Source organism: Cherax quadricarinatus, chromosome 82 (genome assembly GCF_038502225.1).
Source record: "Cherax quadricarinatus isolate ZL_2023a chromosome 82, ASM3850222v1, whole genome shotgun sequence".
Taxonomy (NCBI): domain Eukaryota; kingdom Metazoa; phylum Arthropoda; class Malacostraca; order Decapoda; family Parastacidae; genus Cherax; species Cherax quadricarinatus.
Genome location: NC_091373.1, coordinates 10,820,130 through 10,845,065, shown reverse-complemented (window position 1 = coordinate 10,845,065; position 24,936 = coordinate 10,820,130). Strand labels below are relative to the sequence as shown.

General features: G+C 38.6%; 1 protein-coding gene across 1 annotated transcript in view; it reads left to right on the top strand.

The window, feature by feature from the left end:
• LOC128702837 (tetraspanin-18B) overlaps positions 1 to 5,261 on the top strand; it is an 84,925-nt gene extending 79,664 nt beyond the window's left edge. Inside the window, exon 7 of the mRNA XM_053797263.2 lies at positions 1,918 to 5,261. Coding sequence (XP_053653238.2) covers positions 1,918 to 2,121 — 204 coding nt within the window. The 3' untranslated portion in view covers positions 2,122 to 5,261. The remainder of the gene's footprint in view (positions 1 to 1,917) is intronic.
• Positions 5,262 to 24,936: the final 19,675 nt, after the last annotated feature.

Here is a 24,936-nt window from a genome sequence, read left to right as displayed (position 1 = left end):
ATCACACACCCAGGTACCCTGCCAGCCTGACCTCCCTTGCCACACACCAGGCACCCCACCTATCTGTCTATTAGCATCAACACACCCATGAGGGAGGCAGGTGGCTTTAAAAGATAAAGAGTTTATTTCTTTGTAAAGGTTACAATGTGTAATTACAATTTTGGTTTAAGTACAAAGAAAGCTACTATCATGCCGGGGCATTTTGAGCAGATCAATCCTAGTACATAATAACTACTCAAATCTAAACAAGATAAGAGTGGTTAACTTGTATTAAAAGCTTTATTTAACCTTAATACTAATGTGAGGTAGTCAAGGAAGAGGTTTATAAAAATAATAATCTTGAAGTTGCACATAATAAAAATATTACAAATAATGGTTCAAACAGTATCTGGGGCTGATGCATTCACTGCTGCATGCCCTACTTGTGTTTAAAAACTTTTTTTTTTTTCACAGTCAGAATTGCTGTTTTTTCTTTCATTGGCAAAAATCTTAGAAAACCCAAGTCTAGCCTTTGGCTTTCCAAGGGTTTATTTGAGATTGACCTATTTCTTTGTGATAATGTGTGAATACTGATAATGAAACTTTTTTTTTTTCCTCAACAAGTCGGCCATCTCCCACCAAGGCAGGGGGGCCCAAAAAGAAAGAAAATCCCCAAAAAGAAAATACTTTCATCATCATTCAACACTTTCACCTCACTCACACATAATCAGTCTTTGTAGAGCCACCTAGATGCAACAGTTTAGAAGCATATATAACATACCTCTCCAAACTGCCAATATCCCAAACCCCTCCTTTAAAGTGCAGGCATTGTACTTCCCACTTCCAATACTCAAGTTCAGCTATGTAAAAATAACCGGTTTCCCTGAATCCCTTCACTAAATATTAACCTGCTCGCACTCCAACAGCTCATCAGATCCCAAAAACTATTTGTCTCCATTCACTCCTATCTAACACGCTCACACGTGCTTGCTGGAAGTCCCAGCCCCTCACCCACAAAACCTCCTTTAACCCCTCCCTCCAAGCTTTTTGAGGACGACCCCTACCCCACCTTCCTTCCCCTACAGATTTATATGCTCTCCAAGTCATTCTACTTTGATCCATTCTCTCTAAATGACCAAACCACCTCAACAACCCCTCTTCAACCCTCTGACTAATACTTTTTGTAACTCCACACCTCCTAATTTCCACACTCTGAATTCTCTGCATAATATTTACACCACACATTGCCCTTTACTGCTGCCAGCCGCCTTCTCGCTGCAACATTTTCAACCCAAGCTTCACACCCATACAAGAGTGTTGGTACCACTATACTTTTGTACATTACCTTCTTTGCCTCCTTGGATAATGTAAATGAAACTTATCTGGTAAATAATTGGTCAAAGAGAAGCTAGGTCAACTCTTAACTCTTGGTAGACCTGAAGTTAATATTACCTGCATAACTACCTCAGATTTTCCACTTAAAAAGCTCACCGGATAACAGAGTAAGTGAAAGGCATCCTCACTTATGCTATTTATTGTACCAGGGGTGTTCACTAGGAGCAGCAGCTCCACATGTCTATCTCGCCTAAGCACCAAATTTGAACTGAAATAGGCCACTGGCCTGAGGTGTCATAGGCCTACCACACATGTATCAGCAGAGCATTTCTGCTATAAGAGCGAGAATGCTATATTCGCTTTTAACAGATTCTGCCAGGCCAACTATTTACACACCAAGTATTACATGGAGCTATGCAGGTGCCAAATTCCTACGGGTTTAGCGTTCCCCCATTATAATAATTTGCAGGTGCCAGTACCAACATATAAAGAAATGTGTTTGGTATTCAAGAACTAATACAAAGAAATAATAGTTTTAATTTAGAAAATGTTTTTATATAATAAAAAAATTAAATTATGTAGTAAATTCTTTGTTCTTTACAGGGTGGATGTGGAGCGCCACTCAAATATTGGTTGGATGACAACAAAGCCACTTGGTGCTCCATCCTTGCTGCTTTGGGTGGACTCCAGCTCATGTGCATTGTTCTGTGCATTCACATCATCCACAAACTTAAAGATAAAGCTGGGTACAAACGTGCCTCTGATAAGCGACGTCTTCATGATGAAAAAGGAGCATATTCTTTATGAGCCGTATACCACCATGAGCTTATATGGTGACCTAGGGGATTTACACATGCCATGTTATCCTCATCATATCTGACTAGTTGAGCTGCCTTTACAGCATACCTATAGCTTCCAGACTTAGCAGAAATAAAATTAATTAGGATTGCATAAATCATTTGTTAGGTACTGATATTCTTTCCTTTTGAATGTTAACTGATCAAGAAATTATCTTGATGCTGATGTTTTTGGGGGGAGGGGGGATCATTGACAAGCTCATCTCTTGTTTTGCACCAGTTTGCTCCTAGGGATATGCCTGTATGCCAGTGATGAGCTCCTGATCCAAGGAATTAGACTTCTCTCCTTGGATTGAACCTGGTTGCCTCTCATTTCCTAAATGATGTGACCCCTATGAGTTTAGTGCTCTCCCATTATTAGAATTAGAATACACTAAGTTGCTCAAGATTTATTTTTGTATATAACAAATATAAAACAGAGACTGTGCCATATTAGTATTTTTTTTTTTTTTAAATCAACCACAGTTTCAGTCATTTATATCACCATATCCCTCTCACAAGAAGTTCCTTGATACAAGGAATTGAACTTGAATCAAACCTGAGGTGCTGTATGACCCCTACCTCTCAAGCCTTGATGCCAATGAGGGGGCTCTTGATTCTTCTTTTCCTTGGATCAACTCTGCCTCATTCTCCTGGTGCTGTATGACCTATAGATCTAGAGTTCCTCCCCTCCCTCCCCATAAATGTAATATTAGATCACCATATAAAATCATGGTAGGCCAATGATGGTTGGTCTTTCACAGATTTTAACTGGCAGTTAACTTTAACAGCAAGTTACTGACACTGAATTGTTCAAACACTTTTTCTGCATTGATGATTGTTTTTCATTGTTACTTTCATGCAGCAAACACATTTTGTTACTATTATACAATACAGTACAGTATTGATAGAAATGCATAACCACAAATACAGACATTAATACTTTATAACTTTAGGTTAAAAAACTAAGTAAATGTATTACAAACAGTTAACCATGTAATGTTAATATAATGTGACAGTATCAGTGTGGTACATGTGCCTTGAACTATTTAAAAAAAACGTTTTTATCCAGTACATTATCTACTACAGGCAGGTATGTACAAAATTATGCACATACTTCAACTACTCTTTATCTCTGCACATTCTTGTGTAGCAGAGTCAACAGCAAAATGATATAAATGCCATGAAGAACTGATTTAGATTAAAATAAAAATATTTTTAACTCTGCTGAAGAAATTACTCCAACTATATAACGATTAATAATGAGACATTGACCATAATTTTCTTGTGGTATTTACAATGCATTGCTCCAGTCACCAAAATATAGAAGACAAATGTCATATTCACAGATGTGTGATTCAGGCTGAGTCCCACATGTATAGCTGATACTGATAGGTTCAGTAATGGTTGTTGTGTAAATAAAAGCTCCTACTAACCCTACTTGCTACTTAAACATTTACTCCTAACATAGTATGACTTCACTAGTGTATGTTCATCTTTTATTTTACCTTTCCAGAACTCAAGAACAAGAAGCCCATGCCATGAGAATTTAAATATCCAGTATACTTTGTCAAGTTTTATATTAATTGTATTTTGAGTATGTACAGTATTGGTTTTTCAAATTGAAATAAACTTGTTTGAACTAACATTCTTGCATGCTAGTAAGATGCAATATTTTAAGTATATATGTATTAGGTAATGACAAGTACTATACTTAAGTATCAGATTGTAGTTTTGCATTTTTATTATACATTATTAATTTTAAAAATGCAGTATTAGAATGTGGGGCAGAAGTTTGTGGTTATAGGAGGGTGGGTGCAGGAGGAAAGAGGAGTGATTGGTGGAATGATGAAGTAAAGGGTGTGATAAGAGAGAAATAGGTAGCTTATGAGAGGTTTTTACAAAGCAGAAGTGTTATAAGAAGAGCAGAGTATATGGAGAGTAAAAGAAAGGTGAAGACAGTGGTGAGAGAGTGTAAAAGGAGAGCAGATGATAGAGTGGGAGAGGCACTGTCAAGAAATTTTAATGAAAATAAGAAAAAATTTTGGAGTGAGTTAAACAAGTTAAGAAAGCCTAGGGAAAGTATGGATTTGTCAGTTAAAAACAGAGTAGGGGAGTTAGTAGATGGGGAGATGGAGGTACAGTATTAGGTAGATGGCGAGAATATTTTGAGGAACTTTTAAATGTTGAGGAAGAAAGAGAGGCAGTAATTTCATGCACTGGCCAGGGAGGTATACCATCTTTTAGGAGTGTAGAAGAGCAGAATGTAAGTGTGGGGGAGGTACGTGAGGCATTACGTAGAATGAAAGGGGGTAAAGCAGCTGGAACTGATGGGATCATGACAGAAATGTTAAAAGCAGGGGGGGATATAGTGTTGGAGTGGTTGGTACTTTTGTTTAATAAATGTATGAAAGAGGGGAAGGTACCTAGGGATTGGCAGAGAGCATGTATAGTCCCTTTATATAAAGGGAAAGGGGACAAAAGAGATTGTAAAAAATATAGAGGAATAAGTTTACTGAGTATACCAGGAAAAGTGTATGGTAGGGTTATAATTGAAAGAATTAGAGGTAAGACAGAATGTAGGATTGTGGATGAGCAAGGAGGTTTCAGAGTGGGTAGGGGATGTGTAGATCAAGTGTTTACATTGAAGCATATATGTGAACAGTATTTAGATAAAGGTAGGGAAGTTTTTATTGCATTTATGGATTTAGAAAAGGCATATGATAGAGTGGATACAGGAGCAATGTGGCAGATGTTGCAAGTATATGGAATAGGTGGTAAGTTATTAAATGCTGTAAAGAGTTTTTATGAGGATAGTGAGGCTCAGGTTAGGGTGTGTAGAATAGAGGGAGACTACTTCCCGGTAAAAGTAGGTCTTAGACAGGGATGTGTAATGTCACCATGGTTGTTTAATATATTTATAGATGGGGTTGTAAAGGAAGTAAATGCTAGGGTGTTCGGGAGAGGGGTGGGATTAAATTTTGGGGAATCAAATTCAAAATGGGAATTGACACAGTTAATTTTTGCTGATGATACTGTGCTTATGGGAGATTCTAAAGAAAAATTGCAAAGGTTAGTGGATGAGTTTGGGAATGTGTGTAAAGGTAGAAAGTTGAAAGTGAACATAGAAAAGAGTAAGGTGATGAGGGTATCAAATGACTTAGATAAAGAAAAATTGGATATCAAATTGGGGAGGAGGAGTATGGAAGAAGTGAATGTTTTCAGATACTTGGGAGTTGATGTGTCGGCGGATGAATTTATGAAGGATGAGGTTAATCATAGAATTGATGAGGGAAAAAAGGTGAATTTACCTGGAGAGAGTTCCGGGGGTCAATGCCCCCATGGCCTGGTCTGTGACCAGGCCTCCTGGTGGATCAGAGCCTGATCAACCAGGCTGTTACTGCTGGCTGCACGCAAACCAACGTACGAGCCACAGCCCAGCTGGTCAGGAACCGACTTTAGGTGCTTGTCCAGTGCCAGCTTGAAGACTGCCAGGGGTCTGTTGGTAATCCCCCTTATGTATGCTGGGAGGCAGTTGAACAGTCTCGGGCCCCTGACACTTATTGTATGGTCTCTTAACGTGCTGGTGACACCCCTGCTTTTCATTGGGGGGATGTTGCTTCGTCTGCCAAGTCTTTTGCTTTCGTAGTGAGTGATTTTCGTGGTGGTGCGAGTGGTGCGTTGAGGTATATGTGGAGTCAAAAAACATTATCTATGGAGGCAAAGAAGGGAATGTATGAAAGTATAGTAGTACCAACACTCTTATATGGATGTGAAGCTTGGGTGGTAAATGCAGCAGCGAGGAGACGGTTGGAGGCAGTGGAGATGTCCTATCTAAGGGCAATGTGTGGTGTAAATACTATGCAGAAAATTCGGAGTGTTGAAATTAGGAAAAGGTGTGGAGTTAATAAAAGTATTAGTCAGAGGGCAGAAGAGGGGTTATTGAGGTGGTTTGGTCATTTAGAGAGAATAGATCAAAGTAGAATGACATGGAAAGCATATAAATCTATAGGGAAAGGAAGGCGGGGTAGGGGTTGTCCTCGAAAGGGTTGGAGAGAGGGGGTGAAGGAGGTTTTGTGGGCGAGGGGCTTGGACTTCCAGCAAGTGTGCGTGAACGTGTTAGATAGGAGTGAATGGAGACAAATGGTACTTGGGACCTGACGCAGCGAGGAGACGGTTGGAGGCAGTGGAGATGTCCTATCTAAGGGCAATGTGTGGTGTAAATACTATGCAGAAAATTCGGAGTGTTGAAATTAGGAAAAGGTGTGGAGTTAATAAAAGTATTAGTCAGAGGGCAGAAGAGGGGTTATTGAGGTGGTTTGGTCATTTAGAGAGAATAGATCAAAGTAGAATGACATGGAAAGCATATAAATCTATAGGGAAAGGAAGGCGGGTTTTCAGATAGGGGTCGTCCTCGAAAGGGTTGGAGAGAGGGGGTGAAGGAGGTTTTGTGGGCGAGGGGCTTGGACTTCCAGCAAGTGTGCGTGAACGTGTTAGATAGGAGTGAATGGAGACAAATGGTACTTGGGACCTGACGATCTGTTGGAGTGTGAGCAGAGTAATATTTAGTGAAGGGATTCAGGGAAACCGGTTATTTTCATATAGTCAGACTTGAGTCCTGGAAATGGGAAGTACAATGCCTGCACTTTAAAGGAGGGGTTTGGGATATTGGCAGTTTGGAGGGATATGTTGTGTATCTTTATATGTTTATGCTTCTAGACTGTTGTATTCTGAGCACCTCTGCAAAAACAGTGATAATGTGCGAGTGTGGTGAAAGTGTTGAATGATGATGAAAGTATTTTCTTTTTGGGGATTTTCTTTCTTTTTTGGGTCACCCTGCCTCGGTGGGAGACGGCCGACTTGGATTCAGGGAAACCGGTTATTTTCATATAGTCGGACTTGAGTCCTGGAAATGGGAAGTACAATGCCTGCACTTTAAATTAGGGGTTTGGGATATTTGCAGTTTGGAGGGATATGTTGTGTATCTTTATATGTATATGCTTCTAAACTGTTGTATTCTGAGCACCTCTGCAAAAACAGTGATAATGTGTGAGTGTGGTGAAAGTGTTAAATGATGATGAAAGTATTTTCTTTTTGGGGATTTTCTTTCTTTTTTGGGTCACCCTGCCTCGGTGGGAGACGGCCGACTTGTTGAAAAAAAAAAAAAATATTAATTTTATGTGAGAAACTTTCACAGTTCAACAAGAAATTTCCATGCATTTTTACTTTTACTTTGGTCATTTTTTTTATAGTGTGAAGTGATATATTTGTACATATTTGTAAGATATTTGTGTATCATAGAATGTAGCTACTTTTGTCATTGAATACTGCTATATATTGGAATACTGATTTTTTTATTTTTCAGTTGTATTATTTCATCCATTTTTGAAGGAAGTAATTTTAATTCTATTTTAAAACATTATGCCAAAGAGTGTTGCCATTTAGAATTATTTTAGTTTATATATCTTTTGGACATGATATTGCAAAATTTGGTAGGAGGCTCTAGATAGTGCAAAATTTGGTGAGGGGGCTCTTGATCCAAGGAATTGGACATCCACCCAAATCCTTGGATCAGACCTAAATGCCTCCCATTCCCTAATCATTATATGACCCCTGTAAGTTTAGTGCTTTCCCCCGATTAAAATGGGTATGAAGCGAGATGCCTTTCTTGTGCAGAAATTAGTAAAACAGTACCTCATTGTGTACACAGAAGAGCCTTTCTAACATAATTATGAACAAACACAGTAAACCTATACTGGTGCATTAACTGTGCATGTTCTAGTTTCAGAAACATGTTCTGTGCAGAGAAGACTGTACAGGAGTGAAAAGTTCTGAGCCTGAATTTGAGTAAAATAAGGTTTTATAAATGAACTACAATAGAGCACCTGGGAACACTAGTAATTATAGAAAAAATTCCACATTCTCTCTAAATGACCAAACCACCTCAACAGCCCCTCTTCAACCCTCAAAATAACTGCATTTTTATTATTATTATTATTATTATTATTATTATTATTATTATTATTATTATTATTATTATTATTATATACTCTTGCATATCCAAAAACATTGCTGGAACCTATAAATACTATGTACAGTATATATTTCTAGACAATAGTATGTGACTAAGGTAGGTAAAAATGTTCACCTGTCACTGTGTGACTACTTGAGTACTATTTCATTACATAATATTAGTATCAGAACAAAGATTAACTATGAAATCACAAGAACTACTACAAATTGTAATTATCAGAAAATAAAAACTATACAAATTAAAAAAATGAGAAAAAGGTATATCGGCAACACTTCTGCAAGCGGCAGCTCTTCATGTTGCCGTCGAGTGAACGACAAGTACCAAATTTGTGGCCTTATATCCCCATAAGTATCGAGTCTAGATTTTTTTTTTTTTTTCAAAATATTTGGAGCGCTGTATACAGTCCACACGACCAAATAATTATACCAGAATTACTGGTTTTATTAAATCTTAATGGCTAATTTTAGGTCTAGCTCAGTGTGAGTGAGGGTTTGAGGTGTGTGGATGCCGCAGGAGTCACATTCCTGTGATCTAATGTGACTAGAGTCCCACTTGCCTCAGAGGTGCAACAAAAATTGGTAAATAATAATTGCCTTAGTTGCATCTTAACCCAAATTACCTGTATGTAAATGAATTTCGTACATGTAATTTCTCACAATCTAGGTTTCTTATATTTCCTTGACCACTTGTGGCCACATCCATCTCAAAGCCACTAAACTTTGGGTCAACACCACTTTCCTTGAAAAAGGGGTGTTAATATGACATGACATTAGTGAATCCCTGGGGTTTGGCATTGTTTGCTCCAACTGGTGCTCCCACAAGGTACAGTACTAAGTGGTTCCAGATTTTTTTAATATTGTGCACACTGAATGCTAAGACCCATTCTATACTGCCTAGGCCTATCAGGCCTCTGGAGCCAAACTTGAATATAGGAAAAATAGTTCATTGATATACATCTGGAGCGCTAGCAATTTATTTATTTAATGTCTTTGCAAGCAGTACATTGAGATTGTGTATATACAATAGTGGGTTGCAATGCAAAGAGAGCCTCTATTATGCCTTGGCATTATGAACCAACTTAAAATTATTGGCTTACATTCTACTTAATACTAAGGAGTAGTATATCATAGTTGTACAGTAGGAAAGTAATTATTCCATAGTTGTACAGTAGAATATTAATTATAAATGAATCAAAATTTGTATAAGACAAAGATATATTTATATTCGAAAATGCTTTTTGTGAAAACAATGATTCAGTTATACTCCTGTCAACAATAGGTAAAAGGTTCAAAATGATTGTTTCAGTTATGATGTGGGAGTACATAGGTGAGTAAGTGTGTACTGAGTATTTAGCATTTAGTTTAGGGTGATTAAGTGGCTTTTGAGAAGAGTCTTAAATTGATTTTCAGACTGGGTTACTTTAATATCTTCTGGTAATGAATTCCATATTTTGGGGCCCTTTATGTGCATAGAGTTTTTACACAGTGTGATATGGACACGAGGTATATCAAAAAGAGATCTGTGTCTTGTGTTGTGGTCATTTGTCCTGTTTAGGTTGGTGAGGAGAAGTTTGAGTGGGGGTTTATATTTGCGTGTATTCTGTGTATGTAGTAGGCACATGAATAAGTATGGATGTTCTTAATGGTAAGCAGATTCAGACTTTTGAAAATTGGTGGAGTATGCTGGCGGGAGTGGGAATTTGTTATCATTCTTACTGCTGCCTTTTGCTGGGTTATTAGGGGTTTTAGGTGATTGGATGTTGTTGATCCCCATGCACAAAGTCCATATGTAAGATAAGGGTATATGAGTGAATGGTACAGTGCCAGGAGAGCTGATTGTGGAACATAGTACCTTATATTTGATAGTATACCTACAGTCTTGGAGAGTTTCTTGGTGATTTGTTGTATGTGTGTCCGGAACTTAAGGCTACTGTCAAGGTGGATACCTAGGAATTTTCCCTCTGTGAGTCATGTGACTGATGATCCATTTAGCATAATGTTAATTGGATCATTTGCAGCTTTGTTTCCAAACTGAATGAAATAGGTTTTATCAGTGTTCAGGGTAAGTTTGTTAGTCATCATCCAGGCAGATATTTTCTATAATTCAGCATTGACTGTGTTTGCTAGTATGACTGCGTTTGGGTGGGAAAATACATATGTAGTGTCATCTGCAAATAATATGGGTTTGAGTAGCTGTGATGCATTCGGTAGATCATTGATGTAGATGAGAAAGAGGAGTGGTCCAAGGACGCTTCCTTGTGGGACTCCTACTGTGATTTGTTGGGTGGAGGAGTTTGCATCATTTGCATACACATACTGAGTTCTGTTACTAAGGTATGACTTTAGGTAGTTGAGGGAGTGGCCTCTGATACCATAGTGCATTAATTTGGAATACAGTAGTTCATGGTCAACTGTATTGAAAGCTTTACGTAAATCAATGAAAATGCCTAGCGGGACTTTTCTTTTCAAGTGCGGTATATATTAGTTCTAGCATGTGTATGATAGCGTCATTTGTGCTTTTATTATTCCTGAATTCAAACTGACAAGGGTTTAATATGTTGTGTGAAACGAGGTAGGAATAGATCTGTATGAATTAATTTTTCAAAGATTTTAGAGAGCAGTGGTAAGTTGGATATTGGTCTATAGTTATTAAAGTCAGCTTGGTCACCTCTATGGATCGGAGTGACTCTTGCTATTTTGAGGATTGTTGGGAAGGTAGATGATTCAATGGATTTGTTAAAGAGTGTTGCAATAATTGGTGACATTACTTGAGAAACTTTTTTGTACATAAAAGCAGGCAAGTTGTTTATATCTCCTGCCTTGTTTTTAAGGGTGTTTGTGATGAGCATAACTTCAGTGGGGTTGGTTGGAGCTAGGAATAGCGCATTTGGGTAGGTTCCTATGAGGTAGTCTGATGGATGGGCATTTGTGCTTGGTATTTTGTTTGCTAGATTTTTTCCTATGGTGGAGAAGAAGACATTAAGTCTGTTTGCTGTTTCGGTTGGAGTGAGTAGGGGTTCATCTGATTTTGTTAGTTTGATTGCTTTGTTTTTGGATAACTTTTTAGTTCCAAGAATTTCAGATAGAGTTTTCCAGTTTTTTTTCATATCACCTTTGATGTTATGTGTATGTGTTATATGTAAATGCAACTGAAAAAGTTACTCCAAAATAGAATAGATCATGTGAAAAATATGGGTACTACACACAATGAAATATTTCTCCCTCCAACCTAAGTTGGACCTAAGGGTAAAGTATAGTGCTGTATGACCTTTATGGATTTAGTGCTTAATTATGATTATAATAATAATAAGGGTAAAGTATTTAAAGAAGCACAACTCCTCCATTTCCCCACTGCCACTCACACCACCTACAGTTGCTTTCTGGGAGCAATGCTTACCTAACTTACTGTATTTATAAAGCAATTATGGATCTTCACCACCCCAACCCCACCTTGTTTCTGGATATTAACTATGGCACCCATGAGGAATACTAATGTTGCTGAAGGTGCCAAGTAGTAGTAGTGTGCCATTCTGAGAGTAATGAATATAGTGGAAATTTTAAACGTGCAAGGTGGTGGTATACGTGTAATGCAGACTGCCCGCACTTTTTATCTGAGAGAATCCATCATTTGTACAATTAAAGACAATGAGAATAATATAAGAGCTTATACAGGAGTACAGCACTGTATGAACCTGGTGGGTTTAGCACTTAAGTTTTGATTATAATAATTATACAGGAGTACTGCAGATTGTGGCTTGGTGACAAGAATGTCAAAAAGGTCAATAAAGCTATATAAGACAAAAAAATGTTATGGAATGTATGGAATTAGGAGGAAACAAAGAAAGGGACCCTGCCTAGTGCTCAGATAAGGCATAGAGTGAACAAGCAAAAATAAGCTAGAATGTGAGGTAGGATAAACAGCAGCAATTTATACTTAGTAAAATATTAAAAAAAATTAACTGGTAAATCTGGAGGTGTGTGAAACATAACCCTATTTTCAAGAACTTACTCTGCTCTTGAGACAGTTTACTGTACCACCATTACTATTTTTATACAAAAATTTAAATCAAGAAGTGTTAATAAAAAAATTAGTTTAATCTTTTGGGCACTTATTCTGTAAATTATTTTTTATGTTTTGGGCACCTATTTTGTTTGAAAATTTTAAGATAAAAAATATTTATTTTTATGCCTAAAGTAAGATATGTAATATAAGAACACATGTGATATTTTGTTAGATGCTAAACTGTAACTAATAACACTAATTGTAACTACAAGAAGATACAGTGACAGGAATACTCATCATTACCCCATTTCCCAACTATGAACTGGAAAGGCATTTCATTAATAGTAAGAAAGATGGACCTCTAGCCTAATCTCTTACCTTTATTGAAGAGGTCAGGACTGTTTGCACCAATAATGGGATAGGAAACTGTTGCTACTTCACCATGCCCATACATAAAACAAATCACCCAAATAAAAATCTACATAGCCTCTTATTCAGATATAATAATTAAAATTATAACTCTGAATCTCAAATATTACTAGGATAGGAATAAGCAGCAAACAACAGTACAGAAAGTATATTAACATCAAAACTCCTTGTCTAACATTCACTGAACTGATATCTGTGGAGAAGATTTACTATTTCCTTCACTAGATTGTTTTAAAATTTAACAATAGCCTTGAAAGGTTTGTCTAGTGTCTCCCGACCTTTCAAGTCCTCAAGTTCAATGCAGACAAGACAGAGTGATACAGTTCCACCCATGGATGTAACCAAATCACAAGCAGCTTTCATACTACCTAAAAAAAAAAAATTAGGGTTCTTTGAAAATTTACACATTAATATGTTCAAACATGTAGGTCAATTAACAATGCATGGCAGAGCTGAGAGAGATGGTGAAAAAAAAGAGGGAGGGAGAGAGGGGGGGGTGTAGATGTGTTAAAGCAGTGACAGCCAAAACATCAACTGCTATCTGCCAGTTGAAGGCAAAGCAATGTCTAGTAAATCACAGATTATGTGTTTTCTTCTTTGTGTCACTCTGATTTTGTGGGAAACTGCCACTGAAGTACTTTCTATACCTGTTTACCTGGAGTTTACCTGGAGAGAGTTCCGGGGGTCAACACCCCCGCGGCCCGGTCTGTGACCAGGCCTCCTGGTGGATCAGAGCCTGATCAACCAGGCTGTTACTGCTGGCTGCATACAATCCAACGTACGAGCCACAGCCCGGCTGGTCAGGTACCGACTTTAGGTGCTTGTCCAGTGCCTGCTTGAAGACAGCCAGGGGTCTATTGGTAATTCCCCTTATGTATGCTGTGTGTATATAACAGGCATCATAAACTTATCACACATGTGAGAATGCTCACCATAAGTTATTATTTAAAAAATAATTTTTTTTAAATATGCATGGATTACCGTATTTTATGGCGGACAAGATGATCCGGTGTCAAGGATGACTCCCCCCCCCCCTAGTCTGACTGGCTATATTTTGGGAAAACATAAATGGTATCCATGGTAATAATAGTTGTGGAAAATACTGTATATATTTTCCAGAAATTCATTATTTATATGTAAATAGATGGCCATACTGTATTTAATAATATTTGTCATAGAAAACGGAAAGCCTGCGTGTGCGCAGACGAGACTCGCCATCTTGGTTTTGAATTTTGTACAAACGTTGGTATAATGGGAAGAATTTTTCGTGCTCTAGAGGTTAAAATTGTGCTGACATCTCTCAAATAGGAGGCGAAATTGGTGGATGTGCATTCCTGCATAACTTGAGTTATCAGACGACTGGACAAGACAGCTCCAGGAACCTCAGATAAGCTCTCTAGATTTGTGTGTAATTCTGGCCAGCATTATTTTCATAGATTTAGTTAGAGTGAGGTTTTCTGAGTATGATAAACATTAATCTCCAGTCAAATTGGTGAGTGATATTAAGATATATTTCCTTCTGTTATGTAATTGTGTATATATATAACCATTTATTATTTTTAATATACAGTCCATAAATTTATATATTTACCAGCATTCCTGGTGATGTATTTTTCATTTGATAATTAATAGGTCCAGAGCAACTTGTGGATATGACAGTGGTAGGTATCAAAGGGGGACATTTTTGTGACCTAGGTGTCCCAAATTCCTACTTGTCTATGTAACTCTGATAAATAATAATTATCTTTATCATTTACTGTTATGTACATAATGAGTTACATTCAGATAAATGCAATTTTCCACAATTAATTTGCCCGTTGGTCCTTCGAACCAGATGTACTTAGTGAAGTCATTAATTAGTTAATTACTTAATAATTATATGTGACATGACAGAAGGAGGTGGATGTTAAGTTCACAAATTTACTTAATGTGTAGTGGATTATAATAATTACAATATTAATTTTGATAAGCTAAGCTCAAGTCTGGCTAAGTTTATATTAATTTGTATAATACTAATTTGATAAGACAATTCTGGCCAAGATTTATATCAGTGTATGTGTAATTGATAAGATAAATGTGGATAAAGATTATATTGTGTATAATATTAATTTTGCTATGCCAAATTCTGGCAAGGATTTATATTTGTATAATATTAATTTGATAAGCCAATTTTGGCCAAGATTTATATTAGTGTATGTGTAATTGATAAGCCATGTGTAGCTACTTATTAATGTGTATATTAATTTTGCTATGCCAAATTCTGGCAAGGATTTATTAATTTGTATATTTTGATGAGCCAAGTTTGTATTAATGTACATTTAAAATTTATATTATACATGTAATTGCTAAGCTCAAGTGTAGCTAACATTATTAATGTGTATTTAAAATTTATATTACAATTTTTTACATGTAATTGCTAAGCTCAAGTAGCTAGAATTTATTTAAAGGTGAGTTGTACTATTTACCTCCATAAAGTGCATAATTTGGTACATAATCAGTGTTATTAAGTTGAATTTAATACATTGCATCATGGCTGAAAATGAGGAAATTAATGTAGAAGACAAACATATGGAATATAGAGCAAAGAAAGCATCTCTGCAAGCTAGAAAGGGGCATGTAACAAAAGCATACAATAAATGTTTGGAATTAATGGCTCAAGAAACTGTGAATACTGATGATTTAAAATTGTATTTAGATGCTTTAGGTAATAGAATTCTGGCCACAAAATAGAGCGAAACACCAATGTCAAAGACCTGGGAGTGATCATGTCGGAGGATCTCGCCTTCAAGGACCATAACATTGTATCAATCGCATCTGCTAGAAAAATGACAGTATGGATAATGAGAACCTTCAAAACTAGGGATGCCAAGCCCATGATGACACTCTTCAGGTCACTTGTTCTATCTAGGCTGGAATATTGCTGCACACTAACACACCTTTCAAGGCAGGTGAAATTGCTGACCTAGAAGATGTACAGAGAACCTTCACGGCGCGCATAACGGAGATAAAACACCTCAATTACTGGGAGCGCTTGAGGTTCCTGAACCTTTATTCCCTGGAACGCAGGCGGGAGAGATACATGATTATATACACCTGGAAAATCCTAGAGGGACTAGTACCGAACTTTTACACGAAAATCACTCACTACGAAAGCAAAAGACTTGGCAGACGATGCAACATCCCCCCAATGAAAAGCAGGGGTGTCACTAGCACGTTAAGAGACCATACAATAAGTGTCAGGAGCCCGAGACTGTTCAACTGCCTCCCAGCATACATAAGGGGGATTACCAACAGACCCCTGGCAGTCTTCAAGCTGGCACTGGACAAGCACCTAAAGTTGGTTCCTGACCAGCCGGGCTGTGGCTTGTACGTTGGTGTGCGTGCAGCCAACAGTAACAGCCTGGTTGATCAGGCTCTGATCCACCAGGCAGCCTGGTCACAGACCGGGCCGTGGTAAACTCCAGGTAAACTACAGAAGTGCAGCTACGTGCTCTACAGTAGTGCAGCTACGTGCACATTTGGGGCCTGGGGAGCTTATTTGGCGCCTGGGTAGCTTGAGGCCTGGGGAGCTTATTTGGGGCCCGGGAGCTTATTTGGGGCCTGGGGAGCTTATTTTGGTCCTGTTGAGCTTATTTGTGGCCTGGTGAGATTATTTGGGGCCTGGTGAGATTATTTGGGGCCTGCGAAGTTTATTTGGGGGCGTGGGGAGCGTATCCGAGGCCTGGGGAGCTTATTTAGTGCCTGGGGAGCTTATTTGGGGCCTGGGGAGCTTATTTGGGGCCTGGGAAGATTATCTGAGGCCTGGGAAGCTTATTTGGGGCCTGGAGAGCTTATTTGGGGCCTGCAGAGCTTATTTGGGGCCTGCAGAGCTTCTTTGGGACGTGAGGAGCTTATATGGGGCCTGGGGAGCTTATCCGGAGCCTGGGGAGCGCTTACTTAGTGCATGGGGAGCTTAGTTGGGGCCTGGGGAGCTTATTTGGGGCCTGGTGAGATTATTTGGGGCCTGCGAAGTTTATTTGGGGGCGTGGGGAGCGTATCCGAGGCCTGGGGAGCCTATTTAGTGCCTGGGGAGCTTATTTGGAGCCTGGGGAGCTTATTTGGGGCCTGGGGAACTTGTCGGGGGCCTGAGGAACTAATTTGGGGCCTGGGGAGCTTATTTGGGGCCTGCAAAACTTATCTGGGGCCAGGGAGCTTATTTGTAGCCTGGGGAGCTTATCCGGAGCCTGGGGAGCGCTTACTTAGTGCATGGGGATCTTAGGTGGGGCCTGGGACGATTATTTGGGGCGTGGGGAGCTTATTTGGGGCCTTTGGAGCTTTTTTGGGGCCTGGGGAGCTTATCCGGGGCCTGGGAGCTTATTTAGGGCCTAAAGAGCTTATTTGGGGCGTGGGAGCTCATTTGGGGTGTGGTGAGCTTATTTGGGGCCTGGGGAGCTTATTTTGGGCCTGGGGAGCTTATCCGAGGCCTGGGGACCTTATTTGGGGCCTGTGGAGCTTATCTGGGGCCTGGGGAGCGTTTTTGGGGCCTGTGGAGCTTATCCGAGGCCTAGGGAACGTATTTGGGGCATGAGGAGCTTATCCGGGGTCTGGGGAGCTTATTTAGGGCCTGGGGAGCTTGTTTGGGGCCTTGGGAGCTTATTTGGTGCCTGGGGAGCTTATTTGGGGCCTGGAGAGCTTACTTGGGGCCTAGGGAGTTTATTTGGGGCCTGGGGAGCTTATCCGGGGATTGGTGAGCTAATTTAAAAACTGGGGAGCTTATTTGGGGCATGGGGAGATTATTTAGAGCCTAGGGAGCTTATTTGGGGTCTGGGAAGCTTATCCGAGGCCTAGGGAGCTTATCTGGGGCCTGGTGAGCTTATCTCGGTCCTGGAGAGCTTATTTGGGACCTGGGAAGCTTATCCGGTGCCTGGGGAGCTTATTTAGGACCTGGGGTGCTTATTTCTGGCCTGGGAAGCTTATTTGGGGCCTTGGAGGAAGGTTATTTGGGGCCTGGGGAGCTTATTTGGGGCTGGGGAGCTTACTTGGTGGCTGGGGAGCTTATTTGGGGCCTGCAGAGCTTATTTGGGTCTTGGGGAGCTTATCCAAGGCCTGGGGAGCTTATTTAGTGCCTGGGGAACTTATTTGGGGCCTGGGGAGCTTATTTGGGGCCTGGGAAGATTATTTGGGGCCTGGGATGCTTATTTGGGGCCTGGGGAGCTTATTTGGGGCCGGCAGAACTTATTCAAATTCAAAGTTTATTCTCTATAAGGATTAGAATGCTGAGTTTACAGAATTTGGTTATTGTGTGGTTTACATGTAGTAAAATAATGATTACAGAGTGTACCACTAGAACACCTAGCATGCCTAGGCATTTCGGGCAGACTTAATTCTTAATTTTAAAATATTACAAATTATGAGGTAAGTTGGTATTATGGCTAAGTGACTAAATACTAGTTTGTGAGTTTAGCAATGTGAATGCTTTTGTTTTGGCACAGTACATAGTTTCAGTATTGGAGTATCACAGGATTCATTATTTTAAGATTGAGATTAATATTTCTGTTTATGGTCAAATGGGTGAGTGTAAGTGTGAACCACCAGGTGGTATTCGTATAGTATATTCGTGTAGTTAGTTGACGGGGTGTATCAGGGAGATGTTTTCTAATGGTAGTTTTGAAGGTGATGAATGTGTCTGCAGTTCTAGAGTTCTCAGGTAGGGTGTTCCAGATTTTAGGGCCTTTGACATACATTGAATTTTTTTAAAGGTTTAATCGGACACGGGGAATGTCGTAGAGATGTTTGTGTCTGGTGTTATGCCTGTGGGTTCTGTCACAACTGTCAAGAAAGCATTTTAGGTCAAGGTTGATATTGGAGTTTAAGGTCCTGTAGATGTAGATTGCACAGTAGTAAGTGTGGATGTACTGAACAGGGAGTAAGTTTAGATCTATGAAGAGTGGGGGGGGGGTGTTGCCAGGGATGGGATTTAGTGATTATTCTTACTGCAGCTTTTTGTTGGGTTATTGGCTTTAGGTGTGTTGCTGCGGTTGATCCCCAAGCACAAATAGCATAGGTGAGGTATGGATAAATGAGTGGTATAGTGTGAGAAGGGCATTTTGCGGCACGTAGTATCGTATCTTGGAGAGGATCCCAACCGTTTTGGATACTTTTTTGGTTATGTGTTGGATATGGGTGCTGAAATTCAGGTTGTTGTCAAGGTATAGGCCTAGGAATTTGCCCTCATTATGTCTGGTAATTGGAGTGTTGTCGATCTTAATGTTAATTTGTGCATCTCCTGCTCTGCTACCAAACATAATATAGTAGGCTTTGTCAGTGTTAAGTGTAAGTTTATTGGCTGTCATCCAAGTCGATATTTTGATCAGCTTCTCGTTAACAATGGTGTTGAGGGTGGCAAGATTAGGGTGAGAGATGACATAAATCGTGTCGTCAGCAAAGATAACGGGTTTCAGGTGTTGGGATACGTTTGGAAGATCATTGATGTATATGAGGAAGAGCAGGGGACTAAGGACACTTCCCTGCGGAACTCCAGTATCAAGTGGCCGTGTTGTTGATGCTGTGTCTTTAATGGTGATATACTGATACCTATTAGTAAGGTAAGATTTGAAATAAGCAAGTGCATGGCCTCTTATACCGTAATGGTCAAGTTTGTGGAGTAGGATGTCGTGGTCTACTGTGTCAAAATCTTTTCTTAGGTCAATAAAAATTCCTAGTGGATATTCCTTATTTTCCAATGCTGTGTAAAGCAGATCTAGCATTTTTATGATTGCATCATTAGTGCTTTTATTTTTCCTGAATCCAAATTGGCAGGGGTTGAGTATGTTTTGTGCCGTTATAAATGAATATAGTCTCCTGTGCACGAGTTTCTCAAAGATTTTGGATAGCAATGGTAAGTTTGATATTGGCCTATAGTTGTTTAAGTCTGCAGGGTCACCACCTTTATGTATTGGTGTAACCCTTGCCATCTTGAGTAGTTTCGGGAAGGTGCTAGTTTCTAGTGACTTGTTAAAAAGTAATGAAATAGCATGCGAAAGGACATGGGCCGCTCGCTTGTACAGTAATGGTGGGACATGAGACAGATTCCCTGAGTTATTTTTAAGTGACTTTAAAATCTCGGTGACTTCCATGGGCTCAGTTGGTGCAAGATAGAAGGAATTTGGAAAATTCCCATCTAGGTAGTCCCCGGCATGGGCATTGGTATGTGGGATTTTATTGGCGAGATTAGATCCTATGGTTGAGAAGAAGTCGTTTATCTTGTTAACTGTGTCAGTGGGATGTAGTGGTGTTTCATTAAGTTAGGACAATATTCTTGTTTTTTTCAGTTTGTGGGTCCCTAGAATCTGAGAGTGTTTTCCAGGTCTTTTTTATATCTCCCTAGTGTCTGTGAATCTACTGGAGTAGTATAGTTGTTTGGCTTTCTTTATTACTTTGGTGAGAACTGATGAATAGTGTTTAAGAATATCTTTGTGTATTAAGCCCTGTCTATATTGCTTTTCATATTGGTGTTTCTTGTCATTGGATTTCAGAATGGTGCTGGTTAGCCATGGGCAACCAAGCCGTTTGTTTGTGATCTGTTTCGTTTTTATAGGACAATGTTTGTTGTGTAGTCTAAGTAATTTGTTAAGAAAAATGTCTGTCCCGTCGTCAATACCATTGGCCTTGGAGAATTCTGTAGGCCAGTCAACAGTCTCTAGGTCAGCTGTGAACTTCCTTATTGAGGCCTCGTCATGGAGTCTAAATGAGACTTTGTTGTATTCAAGTGGTGGTTTACTAATGTTTGTCAGGAGGAAGGTAGGGTAGTAGTCTGTAGTGCTATCTGTGATTATCCCTAATTTAAGGGGGGCTAGTATATTGGTCCATATGTGGTCTATTATGGTTGCACTTGTCTCAGTGAGCCTGGTTGGTTTAATTATTCTTGGTATGAGAAGTGTGTTGTTCGTATTGTTGATGAAATCAGTTACAGGCTGATCATCTAGTATGCCAAGGTTGATGTTGAAGTCTCCAGCTAAGAGAATGTGGTGTTTATTCATTTGTCTGTTTGTTATTAGTGACTTTAATTTCTCACTGAAATTTGGGATGTTTGTGTGAGGTATCCGGTAAATGGCACCGATTGTTATAGGTGTCTTAAGTTTTTTTTACAGTAAAATTAGCAAAAATGTATTCCCCATATTCATCACTAAAGCAAGTGGTGCTAATACAAAGATTTAGATTTTGCCACCGAAGTGGCTAGTTTATTGTGCACCCCATATCCATCCTGTGGACGGTAGCGCGAGAGCATATGGATACACAAAAGGCCTAGGAACTAGACCCCAAAGGGTTAACAGGAATACATATGGATTTATATCTACATATCTATAGTTCACTTATCTGTTACAAGCAAATTTAGGAAATTTGCTTAGTATATCTGGTATCTTATTTTCATTAATAAGATATCTTGACATGTCACATAGATTATTATACTGTCTGTCTCTGTATTCCTCAATAAGTGGACAATTAAGCACATAGTGTTCAAGAGAGTGACCATATGCCTGATCACATAATTTACATTTAGTTTGATCATCATCTGTGTGTCTCCCAAACTGGCAGACAAGGACGTCCACCGGATGAGTGTGGGCGTCCCTCTGTGCTGGGGCTTGACAAAGGCGTCCACCGGATGAGTGTGGGCGTCCCTCTGTGCCGGGGCTTGACAAGGGCGTCCACCGGATGAGAGTGGGCGTCCCTCTGTGCTGGGACTTGACAAGGGCGTCCCTCTGTGCTGGGGCTTGACAAAGACGTCCACCGGATAAGAGTGTGGGCGTCCCTCTGTGCTGGGGCTTGACAAGGACGTCTACCGGATAAGAGTGTGGGCGTCCCTCTGTGCTGGGGCTTGACAAGGACGTCCACCGGATAAGAGTGTGGGCGTCCCTCTGTGCTGGGGCTTGACAAGGATGTCCACCGGATCTAATTGGAAACTTCAAGTTTCTATATTTACAAAGGAACTTTTGTTCCTTTTCTGTCATCGCTCAGCCTTGGGCAACAATTTTTCCTCATACCATCGAGAAGCCCATACGGCTTATGCTGTCAGTGGCTCTCATAAACCTAACAAAGCAAAGAAGAAAACAGTATTTAGATAAAGGTAGGGAAGTTTTTATTGCATTTATGGATTTAGAAAAGGCATATGATAGAGTGGATAGAGGAGCAATGTAGCAGATGTTGCAAGTATATGGAATAGGTGGTAAGTTACTAAATGCTGTAAAGAGTTTTTATGAGGACAGTGAGGCTCAGGTTAGGGTGTGTAGAAGAGAGGGAGAATACTTCCCGGTAAAAGTAGGTCTTAGACAGGGATGTGTAATGTCACCATGGTTGTTTAATATATTTATAGATGGGGTTGTAAAAGAAGTAAATGCTAGGGTGTTCGGGAGAGGGGTGGGATTAAATTATATGGAATTAAATACAAAATGGGAAGTGACACAGTTACTTTTTGCTGATGATACTGTGTTTATGGGAGATTCTAAAGTTGCAAAGGTTGGTGGACGAATTTGGGAATGTTTGTAAAGGTAGAAAGTTGAAAGTGAACATAAAAAAAGAGTAAGGTGATGAGGGTATCAAATGATTTAGATAAAGAAAAATTGGATATCAAATTGGGGAGGAGGAGTATTGAAGAAGTGAATGTTTTCAGATATTTGGGAGTTGACGTGTCAGCGGATGAATTTATGAAGGATGAGGTTAACTATAGAATTAAAGAAGGAAAAAGGGTTAGTGGCCGGTGACACCTACGCTACTTTGAGACTTCTCTCCCTGCTTTGGTTGCTCCCTTGCAACATTGAACAGCTCCTGATGATGCGCTGAGAAGTGTGAAAGTACTTGAGCTAAAGATTTCCACCCCCTGTGGCTTGTCCTGCACACACACACACACATACACACACATATATTTCTTCTTTCTTTCAACACACCGGCCGTATCCCAGAGGCGGGGTGATCCAAAAGAAAAAAAAAGAAAAGTTTCTCTTTTTAAATTTAGTAATATATACAGGAGAAGGAGTTACTAGTCCCTTGCTCCCGGCATTTTAGTCGCCTTTTACGACATGCATGGCATGCTGAGGAAGAATTCTGTTCCACTTCCCCATGGAAATATATATATATATATATATATATATATATATATATATATATATATATATATATTATATGCAATAATATCACAGTAAACAGGTGATTTTAAATTATGCAAAACAACCACTGTGAAAGAGTAGTTAAATTCTAAGCGCTTTCGTGACTACTCACATTGTCAAGGAACTATGTGAGTAGTCACGAAAGCGCTTGGAATTTCACTACTCTTTCACAGTGGTTGTTTTGCATTATATATATATATATATATATATATATATATATATATATATATATATATATATATATATATATATATATATATATGCAAAACAACCACTCTGAAAGAATAGAGAAATTCCAAGCGCTTTCGTGACTAACATTATCAAGGAACTATGAAAGTAAAGCATCCAAGAAGGTATATAAGGGGGTCTGGCCAACACCTCACTATCAGATCCCACAACGGTTAAACACCTGACGTGCGCCGGCCCAACTGGACAGGTCCTTTGCACAACCACCAACAAACTATTCTACCCAAGAAAATTTTCAAAATTATTATTTGTCCACTGTATTATTAAAGTCTTCCCAAATTCTATTAATTATAAATGGATCAAATTTATATAAACCAAAGGAAATATTCATATTATTGTCAAAACTGCTTTTTATGAAACAAGATTCAATTATGTTCCTGTCGACCATGGACTTGCTTGATACTACTTTCTCAACTTTTTGTAAATCAATTGGATGGTTAAAATCTCTTACATGAATAAATAGAGCATTGGAATCTTGTCCAGTTCTAATGCTATATTTATGTTGTTTTAATCTTAGTTCGAGATTTTTACCAGTTTGACCGTAATAAACTTTATCACAAATTTTACAAGGAATCTTATAGACACATCCATCAGCATTTTGGGGGGAATTCTTTATCAAAAGTTTTTTTTAATGTATCAAGATTTTTGAATACAACTTTAATATTAAAAGTCTTAAGAAGAGAAGGCATATCAACCAAGTTTTCATGGTAAGGGAGAACCAACATATTTTTAGTTGAATAAGGCTGGTTGTCCCTTTTTGGATTGTAAAAAGTATTTCTAGCAACTTTAAAAGATTATCAATTACATTTCTTGGGTATTTTAAATCATTACCTATTTCATAAATTTTGGATATTTCCTCATCTATGAACTCAGGACTACAAATTCGTAAAGCTCTCAAAAACATTGATGAGAAAACAGACAGTTTGACTCTATCTTGATGCGAAGAATAATAGTGGACATAGGAACAGTTATTTGTAGGTTTTCTGTAAATTTTAAATTTGAATTCATTATTACCCTTAATAATTAAAACATCTAGAAAAGGTAATGAGTTATTTTCTTCAAACTCAACAGTAAAGTTTATGGAATGCGCTAAGCTATTTAATTTTCCAAGGAAATGGTGTATATCTACATTTTTGGGCATAAGACACAAAATATCAACATATCTGAACCATTTAGCTCTATTAGGGAGGATTGTGTTAAGCAATCTTGTTTCAAAAATTCCATGTATAGGTTATTAAGAACAGGTGAAAGAGGATTTCCCATTGCCATACCAAACTTCTGAGTGTAAAACTTATCATTAAATACAAATTTTGCATCAACAATGCAAAGTTTAATAAGTTTAATGATAGTAGGAACTGGCAATGGTAAATCATAGTTAACGAGTTCTTCAGACAAGAAACTTAATAAATCATCAACAGGAACTTTCGTAAACAAGGAAGTAACATCAAAACTAACCATGTTAAAATCATTTAAGTCTGTCAAGGAGCTTAATTTATCAACTAAGTCTATGTTTTTTTTAACATTAAAGTTAGAAATTTTGCCAACAATAGGGCTCAAAATATCAACAAGCCATTTGGATCATTTATATGAAACTGACATTATGGAGCTAATAATTGGTCTGACTGGATTCCCTGGTTTGTGTGTTTTTATTAGTCCATACATGTAAGGTAAAGATGGATTAGTGGAAGTAAATTGTTTGACTAATTCATCTTTGCCTTTCAGTAGAAGTTTTATTGTTTTATTGAAATTGCTGTTAACAGTTTCTGAAATCACCTGTTTACTGTGATCTTATTGCATATTTATATATATATATTATATATATATATATATATATATATATATATATATATATATATATATATATATATATATATATATATATATATATATATATATATACACACAGGAGGGCCCCACTTATATGGCTGGTTAGGTTC